This window comes from Hemibagrus wyckioides, linkage group LG21, assembly GCF_019097595.1.
Source record: "Hemibagrus wyckioides isolate EC202008001 linkage group LG21, SWU_Hwy_1.0, whole genome shotgun sequence".
Lineage (NCBI taxonomy): Eukaryota > Metazoa > Chordata > Actinopteri > Siluriformes > Bagridae > Hemibagrus > Hemibagrus wyckioides.
The window spans coordinates 11,819,810-11,832,999 of NC_080730.1; the positions used below are offsets into that span (position 1 = coordinate 11,819,810).

The 13,190-nt window shown below is 38.7% G+C and overlaps 1 protein-coding gene across 2 annotated transcripts in view; it reads left to right on the forward strand.

The window, feature by feature from the left end:
• Positions 1–2,516: 2,516 nt before the first annotated feature.
• The window catches only part of kaznb (kazrin, periplakin interacting protein b), an 88,101-nt gene continuing 77,427 nt past the window's right edge, over positions 2,517–13,190 (forward strand). The window contains exons 1-2 of one of the 2 annotated variants that reach the window (XM_058373880.1): positions 2,517–2,687; positions 2,886–3,009. In XM_058373880.1, coding sequence (XP_058229863.1) covers positions 2,952–3,009 — 58 coding nt within the window. In that variant the 5' untranslated portion in view covers positions 2,517–2,687; positions 2,886–2,951. The remainder of the gene's footprint in view (positions 2,688–2,885; positions 3,010–13,190) is intronic. The other variant, XM_058373881.1, reaches the window with a different exon arrangement.

A 13,190-nucleotide genomic window follows, 5' to 3' on the forward strand; every position in this document is an offset into this window, starting at 1 on the left:
GACAATACAAAACACTACAGGACAGATACACAAAATAGCGCCGACTCCGACTAGTATACATTCTGTATAGTACATTGTGCAAAAATAAGAGGATTGTAAATAAAGAGGATTATTGTGAACATATATACACTTATGTAATAGCAGCAGTTAGTGGCAGTATTGAAATGTGGTGTGCAAAAACAGCAACAGCAATTGAGGGAATGTGTTCTCCTGAAGTCAATGTCAACAACGTCTCGTCTCTGTATGCTGACTCGTCATTCTTGCTGATGAGACCCACCATGATGATGTCATCGCCAAACTTGATAATGTGGTTTGAGTTGTGCATTGCTGCACAGATGTGAGTCAGCAGAGTGAACAGCAGCGGGCTGAGCACTCAACCCTGAGGGGCCCCAGTGCTCAGTGTGGTGGTGCTGGAGATGCAGTTCTCAATCTGGACTGACTGAGGTCCCTCAGTCAGGAAGTACAGGATCCAGTTGCAGAAACATCCTGTGTTCAGGTGGGTGAGGGCCAGATGGAGGGTTGTGGTGATGGTATTGTCGATGGGGCGGTTTGGAAGATATGCAAACTGCATGGGGTCACAGAAGCTCCATGCCGGCACAATAGTCACTGTACTGTGACCCCCATGGCTAGATTGAATGGATGAAGTTATTATTATTATTATTATTATGGACATAAATATATACAGTACATATAATCTATATATAAATATATAGAGGTGTATACACACCGATCAGCCATAACATTATGACCACTTGCCTAATATTGTGTTGGTCCCCTTTTGCTTCCAAAACAGCCCTGACCCATCGAGGCATGAACTCCACTAGATCCCTGAAGGTGTGCTGTGGTATCTGGCAGCAGATACTTTAAGTCCTGTAAGTTCTGAGGTGGGTCCTCCATGGATCAGACTTGTTTGTCCAGCACATCTCACGGATGCTTGCTTGGATTGAGATCTGGGGAATTTGGAGGACAAGTCAAATTCATTGTTGTGCTCATCAAACCATTCCTGAACTATTTTTGCTTTGTGGCACGGGGCATCATCCTGCTGAAAGAGGCCACAGCCATCAGGGAATTTTGTTTCCATGAAAGGGTGTACATGGTCTGTAACAATGCTTAGGTAGGTGGTACATGTCACAGTAACATCCACATGGTAGAACCCAAGGTTTCCCAGCAGAACACTGCCCAAAGCATGACACTGCCTCTGCCAGCTTACCTTCTTCTTATAGTGCATCCTGTTGCCATATGTTCCCATGTGTTCCCCAGATAAGCGATGCACATGCACCATCCACATGATGCAAAAGAAAACGTGATTCATCAGACCAGGCCACCTTCTTCCATTGCTCTGTGGTCCAGTTCTGATGCTCACAAGCCCATTGTTGCTGCTTTTGGCGGTGCACAGGTTTCAGCATGGGCATCCTGACTGGTCTTCAGCTATCCAGCCCCATACTCAACAAACTGTGATGCACTGTATATTCTGACACCTTTCTATCAGAACCAGCATTAACTTCTTCAGCAATTTCAGCAACAGTAGCTCGTCTGTTAGATTGGACCACACGGGCCAGCCTTCGCTCCCCACATGCATCAGTGAGCCTTGACTGTTCATGACCCTGTTCACCACTGTTCCTTCCTTGGACGATTTTTAATAGATTCTGGCCATTGCAGACCGGGAACACATCACAATTTGGCTCTTGTCAAACTCGCTCAAATCCTTATGTTTGTCCATGTTTCCTGCTTCTAACACAACTTTGAGGACAAAATGTTCACCTGCTGTCTAATATATCCCACCCACTAACAGGTGCCTTGATGAGGAGTTAATCCGGGTTATTCACTTCAATTCCGGGTCAGGCAGTGGTCATAATATTATGTCTGATCAGTATATACTGTATATATCAATTTGCTGGCTCTCCTGCATAAACCAACCCAGGTAAAAGAAGTTTAACAGCATCTTCACTGTATCTATTTTCTTTCCTATTAGGAAAATGTTGCTAATCCAGAAAAGTCAGCATCAATGGGATAGTGGTCAGATCCTGTCTGTTTCGGTTGAAAATATCAATTTAAAGTCCTTTAATGTCCTTCTTCATGAACATTGCAGGACAAAAAATGATCCCATCCACCAGCAGTAGTGTTTTATTTTACATTGTCAATAGAAACCCAGAGTTATGTAACAACAAAAACTTGGATTGTTGCCTAGACTTTTGTTCTGCATGTCTAAACAGAACACTGAATTGAGACATGTAGGGTGAATAGAGGCAAATTGATGTTTGACTTGGATTTACCCCTCTACTGGAAGAAAATGAAAGTGGGGTTGCAAAAAACCAACCAAACAACAACAGAAAAAGCATACCCTGCACATGTCTCATTTCTGAGATGGATTGTGGTGGCAGTGGGTTGGGGGTGGGTTAAAAATCCCAGCAGAGCACTGAGAAACAGAGAGAGAGAGAGAGAGAGATTAAGGTAAAGGGAGGGGTAAAGTAGAAGCAGTGAGGGAGGAGACAGAAGGGTAAATGGCAACAGATCAGGGCACAACAAAGAGTATACCAGTTTAAGTCTGTGTCTTTTTCACCGTCGCCCTTGAAAAACAGCTTGCAAATAGCTTCAGCAATCCTTTGCTTATCTTGGAGCCTGATTGATCCAGCAGTGAAGCAGAAATCCAGGATACGAATGCTGAGAGGTGGTAGCGGCTTTACCAGGCAAGCCATCTTTACTTCTGCTCTGGCTCTCTATCACACACACATTTCTCTCTATGTTTTTCTCTCTATTTGTGAGGTTTCCAGTAATCTATGTTTCATGTGTGTCTGCCCATTCTGAGCAGTAAGTGTGGTGCTTTTCATGCATTGTCCTACATAGCTGTGTTCCTCTGTTGATATTCACATTCTGTTTGGAAAAAGGTTGAAGGTTGACATTCCCATCAACTGCAGCTTTACAAGCCGTTACACATTTGGATACGATAAGTCATGGAAGACACACTCACTTGCAGCCCTGCCACCTTCTCCCAGGGACTGATGCATGCCAGTGAGTACTTCTAATACATAACACACCCACAATGTCAATCATTAGTGTGTTACAAGACATGCTGGTTTTTCCATCTTGAGCTCATTCTTTTAATGTCCAGTTGAGTTTGTAACAGTAAAACACTGAATTTTTGATAATCAAGTAAATTCGAAGGATATAATAGTACCTTTTACAAATGTAATTTACTTGTTTGTCAGAGGAAACCTTTTTGCCCTTGGTTAAATTCTTTTAGTAGCACATTTGTTAGATATGACTGAGGACACATGAACGAATTATTGTGAATACTACTCTCAGCCCAGACACACTGAACAACAGAATGTGCAAAAGTGCGAGTGTGAGGGTTTTTTTTCCCTAGTATTAAGAATATATACATTGAAATGACACAGCACAGTACACATTAAATTCTCGTGATACTTAGTACCCTCTGTCTCATGAGCATCTTCTGAAACAAACCTCACCTATACCTGATCCCTTGCTGAGCTATTCTAGAAAAATAATAAGATTCATTTAACCAGGATATATATAACATTTGAGAATAAAGAAGAATTAACACATAAATATTAGCATTTTACTCAAAATGTAAGCAATATTTGTAGATACATTTCAAATTGCTTTGGTCTAGAACCAAAAATTGCATTATAGAAATAAAGAAAAAAATTTAAAAGAAAAAAAAAATTTAAATAAAGCTGTCATTCATATGTTGCTGATTCTATGCTGGAAATAGGACAATTATTGCAAACAATTCCTTGCATAGACAGCATAAAACATAGCCAGCATCTCAAGCAGCATGTTAATTCGCAAAAGTAGACTCTAAGTGTATATGCCTTGACCTGGTTGCTTTATATTTGGGAAAAATATGAATAGATTTGTAAGGTGAATAAATGAATCTGACAATAAAGTGATGTAAATGCTTTTCTGCTTAAATGGATAACAAGATGTAAATAGATTTGACCATCTAGCCTCTGTTTATGGAATTATTGAGACCATCATAAATAATGCACATTGTTTTTTTGTGCCTGCATTCAATTATTTGCACTATGTGCTATGCTGTGGTGTCTTTGTCTGTGTGCCGGGTTAATATTCACTGGCGGTGGGGTTATGGTATGGGCAGGCGTATGTTATGGCCAACGAACACAGGTGCATTTTATTGATGGCATTTTGAATGCACAGAGATACCGTGACGAGATCCTGAGGCCCATTGTTGTGCCATTTATCCATGACCATCACCTCATGTTGCAGCATGATAATGCACGGCCCCATGTTGCAAGGATCTGTACACAATTCCTGGAAGCTGAAAACATCCCAGTTCTTGCATGGCCAGCATACTCACCGGACTTGTCAACCATTGAGCATGTTTGGGATGCTCTGGATCGGCATATACGACAGCGTGTTCCAGTTCCTGCCAATATCCAGCAACTTCGCACAGCCATTGAAGAGGAGTGGACCAACATTCCACAGGCCACAATCAACAACCTGATCAACTTTATGCGAAGGAGATGTGTTGCACTGCGTGAGGCAAATGGTGGTCACACCAGATACTGACTAGTTTTCGGAACCCCCCCGAAACATTCAGTATCGAAACATTCAGTGCTGTTCCTTGCAAATATGCTTGTTTGTGTATGTATTATTCACAGTGTCTGTTGTTGAGAACAGAAGGATATTGTTCTCTTGTTTGGGTATTGCAGTGTATATCTGCTTGCCCTGCTCCAAAATAGTGATTTTCACTATCTCTCTGGGGCTGAGCTACTAGTAATGCTCTATGAATAAATAAAAAGGTTGCTTGGGCAATAATGCAGACAGAGAGACATGCTTATTTAAGCTTTTCTATGTAATGCAGCAGAAGCACAAAACTATAGTACAATAATATACCTAAATACCTAAAAGTAAAACTGTAATAATCATTAAAGGCCTGGTAACAGCATTTACTTGTGAAGCAGGCAGATCTGTCATGAAATAAATGTCTAGGTGGGACTATGGTTGGTGAGGAATGGGCAGTGCCATGAAATCTGGGATTTTAGCTTGGGTCCTCCCAGATCATGAGGAAATGAACTTAATGATGTCAAAGAGCATGTTGGGAAACCAGTATTTATTGCAGCAGATTTGGTAAATGATCCCTTGAGTGTCTGGTAGCAGGAGAGGTGTGAACCTAGGCAATACCTTTTTCAGTATATCTCAGTATTCTCAGTATACGTATCTCAGAATTGATAAGTGTCTCTCAGTGGCCAAGGCACATGTTTTTTCCTGCAGGGCATAATTCTGGGTTTTGAGAAGAGATAGGGTTAACTCTTGATCAATGTTACATGAGATGACTCATATATAGCATGACTGGGGAGAATTAATTCCTCCTTGGTTTGTCTTCGATTAAGGGAGACATGATAAGGAATGACCTTGGTATTCCTAGATCCAGGTCTGTAGCAGAAGGATAACGGATCATCTATCTTGTAGTGAATTTAGATGCTTAGCAATCTTGATATACTGAAGGTTCTTGTGGTAAGAATAGATCAGGGTGTACAATGTTGTCAGCAAAATGGCTGTTCTGAGTGCAGGTTTTCATTATAATCAAGCAGAAGCCAAACCATGTCAAATGTGATAAATGTGATAGATCTGGTTACTTGGCCTTCCAAGTTACCAGATCTAAATCCTTTAAGGATGTGGTAGAATGGTAGAGTCACAAAATGAAAGTGAACCTGAAAATCTGCAAAAACTTTTTTATGCATTTATATCAACATGGACCTCAGAAGAATGGTGCATGCAAGTAATAAGTACACAATTATCAAACAAAACATGACAATGAAGAAAATCCCTGTTCAAAAGTTTGCATACCTTTAGTTCTTATGGTGTATTGTCCCCTTTAGCATTAATGATGCCGTGCAGTCTTTTGTAATAATGCATGAGGTCCTTAATTCTCACAGGTGGTATAGCTGCCCATTCTTCTTGGCAAAATGCCCCCCAGTTCCTGTACATGTTTTGGTTGTCTTACACAAATTGCACATTTGAGATCTTCCCTGTGGCTCAGGAGACTGTGATGGCCACTCCAGAGCCTTCACCTTTTTTTGCTGTAGCCGTTGGAGGGTCCACTTGGCCTTGTGCTTTGGATCATTGTCATGTTGGAACATCCAAGAGCGTCCCATGCAGAGTCCTGAGCAGCTTTCGTGCTGTAGAATGCAAATTGTCTGCCAGTATTTTCTTATAACATGCTGTATTCATCTTGCCATGAATTTTCACTAACTTCCCTGTGCCACTGGAGCTCACACAGCCCCAAAACATAAGAGATACACCACCATGCTTTACAGTGGGGATGGTGTACTTTTCACTATTGGCCTTGTTGACTCCTCTCCAAACATGTTTGGTTGTGACTAAGTTCAGTTTTGTTCTCATCACTCAAAATGAAGCTGTGAGGCATGTCTCGGTGCTGTCTGGTGTACTGAAAGTGGGCCTTTTTGTGGCATGGGTGCAGTAACAGCTTTCTCCTGGCAACTCGACTATGTAGGTCATTTTTGTTCAAGTACCTCCTTATTGTGCTCCTTACAACAACAACACTTTTTTCCAGAGCAGCCTGTATTTCTATCAAAGTTGGTTGTGTTTTTTTTTCTTTGCGTCCCGAACAATTCTTCTGGCAGTAGTGGGTGAAATCTTTCTTGGTCTACCTGACCGTGGCTTAGTACAGAACCTCTTATTTTCCACCTCTTTATCAGAGTTTGATCAGTACTGACTGGCATTTTCAAGTGCTGAGATATCTTTTTATATAATTTTCCTGCTTTATAATGTTAAACTACATTACGTAGGTCCATTGACAGTTCTTTTGTCTTCCCCATGGTGCAATATCCAGCCAAGTCAATGCATCGACTCATGAGCTGAGAAACACAATGATTATTTATGAACAGACACTAATTACAATTACAATGAGTCACAGGTGTGGAAACATCCCTTTAATAGCCATTTAAACCTCTGTGTGTTAATGTATGTGTTTATAATGTGGCCAAACATTCAAGGATATGTAAACTTTTGATCAGGGTTGTTTGGGTGATTTCAGTTATCATTAGGTTTTAAAAAGGAGTCAAACAACTATAAGATAATTAATGAGTTCATTTGACCACCATTTTTCATGATGTCATATTTTCCAAATAAATGGCAATGTTTAACAATTTCTTTCAGGGTATGCAAAAAATTTTGAGCACAACTGTATACATATACAGTTATGTATACATTTATACATACATGCATAGACCCCCCCCACACACACATGCAAATATATATATATATATATATATATATATATATATATATATATATATATATATATATATATATATATATATATATATATATATATATATATATGCTGTTTTTACAATGTGTTTTATATGCATTTTTACAAAAAGAGTGGTATAAAGTTTCCCAACAGCAATGTGAGAAATTGGTGGATAGCATGGAGCCAAAACGCATGCAAATTGGGGTTATTCCACCAAATACTGATTTCTTAATGTTATTTAGCCAAAGCATTAACACAATTTGTTTACAAATGATTTGCATTTTGTTTTATTTGAGTTATTAAAGCTCTGCAAATACTGCATGAGCTTGGGCTATTTTGATGTGTTGTCATTTCCTTTAAATATACACTCTAAATAACAATAGTTATATTTTGAATTTAGGAGAAATATTGTCAGCAGTTCACAAAAAATGAAACAAAACTGTTCATCTCACCAATACATGCACCTGTAAGAAAAAAACATAAGAAACTGTTTATTTTGCAGTGGTCTCTTTTTTTTTCCAGAGCCGTATATATATATATATATATATATATATATATATATATATATATATATATATATATATATATATATATATATATATATATATATATATATATATTAAAGGAAAACATTTTAATCAGAGTATAATCAAGTCAGTTAAACTCCTGGAATATTGACCTGGTCAGTTAAGTAGCAGAGGGGGTTGTTAATCAGTTTCCGGCTGCTTTGGTGTTGATAGGCTATGCTTGTATGTTTGATATTGTCTGTATATCTCTGGTCAAACTGAATATGTGAGTATTCTGGAGCTGTTTGAGGACTGCTGGGACAGAAAGAAGGGCGTAACAATAGTTTACTTAATAGTTTAATTTTCTTCTAAACTCTGTAATCTATACATGGTCTTAGTTTGCCTCCATATTTTCCACATAGAAGAATACTGCTGATGTGGGAGAAGTTTAATCAAAGCCATACTTTAATGCTTCCTTCATATAATTCCTTCATGGCTAAGTTTTCTGTGGCTAGATAAGGTTATGTAGAAGGTTTGTTCCTGCCGTGAGTGCAATCTTACAATCATACAGTCTGTGAGGGGTAAGCAACTTGCTTTAGCCCTGCTAAAACATCTATGAATTCTTGGTAGCAGGTTGGAATTTTCACTGGGGTTATTATTGTTTGTGGGCTCTATGGAGGTGGAAGCAACTAATAATGGTGGTATCCAAAGAGGCAGGAGGGATACCAGTAGATTATTTCCTTTTCTATCAAGGAGATTTATCAATCATGGGTTTCCATCGCCAGGAAACTGAGCACTATGGGGAATTTCCTTGTCATGGTGATTGAGTGAGATGGGTTCTTGATGCAGGGCACTGATTTGTAGGAGAATAGTTTCTACAGTACGTGGTGAGAAGTCCTCATCCCATGGTTCCTCCATCAAGGACTTTGATGTACAGGGGAAATACCAGAGGCTTGATGTTGCAGTGATGATTAAATGGCAGAAACATTTGGTGTGTTTTATCTGTACGTTTATGGTTAACATGGAATAAGATGGGTAATGTGAGGAACTCACTGAAGCATAGCAGCAAGAATAGAAGTGGTAAACTATGTGATCTTGGATCAGCTGCTATTGGTGCTCTCTCAACAGGCCCTGAGTTCTCACTGTGAGGAGAGCACATGTTGCCACTCATGTACAGTCACTGTATTCTGTCATGGGAAATAATCGGTCAAAAAAAACATATGTAACTGCAGTGCTTCTTTCTCAGTTTGTTTTATCTTTATTCTTTACCACCCAATGCTCTAAAAGCATATGCAACAAGTTTTACTTGATCATTCTCTTGTTTCTGAATCAGGGCTGCTTGCAGTTCAAAGGAGGAGGCATTTGAAGACACAACTTTTTCAACTTTTGTGTTGTACATCACAGGTCCAGGTGGATTACTCAGCTGTAGTTTCAATCCTGAAGCTTTGTAACTTGGAACCCTTGAAATCCTTCGACCCACTTCAGCCTGAATTTCTGTGTGGGCTGAGCTGTAATTGGTTTGAGCAGTGTGCTAACAACACAGACTATGCAGCCAAAACTCCCTTGTAAATCCCTTACAGCCTACTCCCATCTTGTATTTCTTGGGTACATGGAAGCAGGAATTGTAACCTACTGGTACTAATGCCCTAATGGTAGTTTGGTAACTTGGTATTCTGCATCTAAACAACTATTCCATTTATCTAGACCCCTAACACTGGTATGTCAGGAAACCGGAAACTGAATGATATTTCAGAAGTTTGGTGATAGTGAATGTGACAGTGACTATGTGTGCTGGCAGCCATTTTAGTAGGCAGCATGGGAATGGAAGTCTGTTGCCAATTTTGGCATTAACCTGACATCCTATAGTAAATATTACAAAACTGTTACTTAAACAATGGCTATGCATTCTTAGTATGCTACTTTGGGAGCAAAGCAAAAATTAAATCATATTTGTTCTGCCATCCTAGGTGGGCTATTTGGCATTATTTACGCATCAGACCAGAATGATTTCTGTGGCATACACAAATGTCTCACCTTTCTGCATAGCCAACTCAGCCTGCTGGCTTTGACAGTAAGAATGGAATGGCATCAGCAGAGTTGTGTCATATAATTATTTTTATAATTTTGTCATATAATTTATTTTACAGTGTTCCTTTAAAAAGTGAAGAGTATTAAACATTGCAAAGCAGGCATAGAATTATCTTAATATTCTCCAGATTCCCTGACCCTGTGGGAAAGAAATACTTAAACAATGAATTTATTGTATGCAGCTTAATTATTGGGTATGGTTGGCTTTTGAGATCTCTTTGTAATTCTTTGAATAAATATATACCTTCTGGATGGCTTCTAGGCTGAACTCAGGCTATGTATTAAAGAAACAAGCTGAAAAACAAGGCTTTTTTGACAAATGTTAACCTGCCTATGCAGTGGGTTGGTGTGTACAGTGTGAGTAAATTGTAGAATATTCCCCTCTCATTCACACTGACCAATCATCAGCAAACTGGATATATACATGGCTAGGTTCACTGACTGGGTTGACCTGATCATCTTGTCAAAGAGAATATATTGATTAGGCAAATGCAGTTAATTTCAACATGTATTTAAAAAGGATTTAGATTAAATCTGTTTAATATCTGAAAATGTCTGACCTGAAAAGTTCCACTGATAATCCACTATGAAGCAAGAACCTCTGGGCAGCACTGAGCTGTGAATTATTTAACTGGAGAGCTTCAGCAAGAATTTTATTATTGCCTGATTTTCACACATGACTTTCTGTTCATCCACACTATATAATGCTACACTATATAATTTTGTTCATTGTATTATGTATGTAAGTATTTTTTTCAACATATTGTTCATTCTAAACATTACATTAGCATTATGTTTCTTATTAAAAAATCTTGTGTGGCATAGTTGTTGTCTTAATATGTGTTGCAAATCAGAAACCCTCACTACATTAAAAAATATTTATGAATTCATAAACATAGATATAATAACATTTATAACAGGCAGATATGTATATTGTAGATCAGTATTTTAATTGTTTTTTTTTTTTTGTAATCAATTTACAAAAGAAAAACTGAAATGAACTGAAGAAAAATCTAAATCAAATCAATATTTGGTGTGACTACCCTTTAGCTTCAAATCAACATCAATTCTTACACTTGCACACTTTGTACACTTACACAAAGTCGGGGATTTTTAAGGATCAGAGTCAGGTGTATGGTTTACCAATTATACCAAGCAGATGCTAATGATAATCAATTTCATATTTAGGTTAAAACACAGTCATTAACTGAGACAGAAACAGCTGTGGAAGAGTCTTAAAACTGGGTGAGGAACAGTCAAACTCTGTTACTAAGGTGAGGCTGTGGAAGACAGTTTCATGTCACAGTTCATACACCATGGCAAGACTGAGCACAGCAACAAGACACAAGGTAGTTATACTGCATCAGCAAGGTCTCTCCCAGGCAAAGATTTCAGACTGGGGTTTCAAGACGTACTTTTCAAGCTATTTTGAAGTAGCACAAAGAAATGGGCAGTGCTGAGGACCGTACACGCAGTGGCAGTCCAAGGATGCAGCAGATGAAAGACACATCATGCTTACCTCCCTTCGACAGAAGACAGATGTCCAGCAATGGCCTCAGCAAAGGAAACCAGTGGGACCCAGGTAGACACATCTACTGTCCTGAAAGTTCTGGCCAAAAGTGGTCTTCATGCAAGAATTGTGGCCAAAAGTCCATACCTCCAACATGAAATCAAGGCTAAGGTACTCAACTATGCACGAAAACATAGGAACTGGGGTGCAGAAAAATGGCAGCAGGTGCTCTGGACTGTGGATTCAAAAATTTGAAATATTTGCTGTAGCATGAGGTAATTTGTTCAGACAGTCTGAAGAGAGGTGCAAGAATGAGTGTCTGCAGGTAAAAGTGAAGTATAGTGGAGGTTCCTTGCAAGTTTGGGGCTGCATTTCTGTAAATGATGTTGGAGATTTGGTCAGGATTAATGGTGCCCTCAGTGCTGAGAAATACTTATTATGCTGGGAAATACTTACTGTATCTAACAGGCAATGCCATCAGGGAGACATCTGATTGGCCTCTAATTTCTTCTGCAGCAGGAAATTGAGCTCAAACATTCAGCCAGTGTCATTACATAAACTATCTTCAGTGTAGAGAAGAACAAGTCCTGGAAGTGATGATTTGGTCCCCACAGAGCCCTGATCTATGGTTAGTTCCTTCAAAAACTGTGTGTAAGTATACTTAGGCAAAGGGTGGTTACACCAAATTTTGATTTGATTCTCTTCTGTTCTGTATAACTATTAACACTTCTATTTTTGAAAGTATTCTTACTTTACATCATTTTTTCCACACCTGCCTATATATAAAAAGAAATGTATATGTGTCAGGCTGCAGAGATGGGTGCAGGTGAGGTTTACTAAAAGTCAAATTCCAAAGCTTTTGGCAAGAGCAATGTCGGAAACAGGCAATTAGCAAACAACACAAACTAGACAAAGGACATGCTTATTCATATTCAAATTTTGTCACATACACAACCCTGTCACAGTCTGACATTTAGTTGAAATGCTTTTAATTGTATGCATCATAACAGTAAAATCAATAAAAAATAAAGAATAAGAAAAATAAAAATATACTTAAAAATAATTTGATTAAAATGAATTAAATTTGGAATTTACGGATGGGAAAAGGAAGGAAGTGTGTTAAAAATATATAAATTTTAATATATGGATGCAGATACGTGGTAGAACAGAATGACTATGGTGAGTGAAGTGTAGACGTGCCAGTGTGTGCAATTGTAGTGCAAAAATTAGTGCAATCTATGTAGCATATGTAGTGCAAAATATATCCAGTTGAGGTGGTGTGTATATTAAAAAGAGTCCAGAAAAAGTCCAGGTTCTTGGTATTGTTTCAGTTGAGGGCCTGAAAAACCTGTGGGAAGAAGCTTCTTCTCATTCGGTCCCTGTTTGCTTTCAGGGAGCAGAAGCTCTCTTCTGCCTGCAACAGACAAAAGAGTCCATTGTTCTGAGGTCTTTCACTATCTTCCTGGCTTCCTGACAGTCATGGTGTCATTATGGTAGCACAAAAATTCAGAAGTGAAACATCCTGTTCATTTACCAAGACATGCATTCAATCTAATTAGGAACTTCATGATGCCATAAGAGGATGACCCAAAACACACTTTTTTTATTACAAGGAAGGGATATGCAGCTAAAAATTATGAGTCCAAAACTTTTTACACTCATGTAAAAATTGGGTGGTCTGTCACAATGTCACGTACAGATGTAAATATCAGAAAATGAAAGCTGATAATGATATGGCAGCAGCATAATCCATAAAATCAACAGGCCAGCAGCTTCAGGTAATGTTTACATCATACATCAGAATGGGGGAAAAAGTGTAATCATG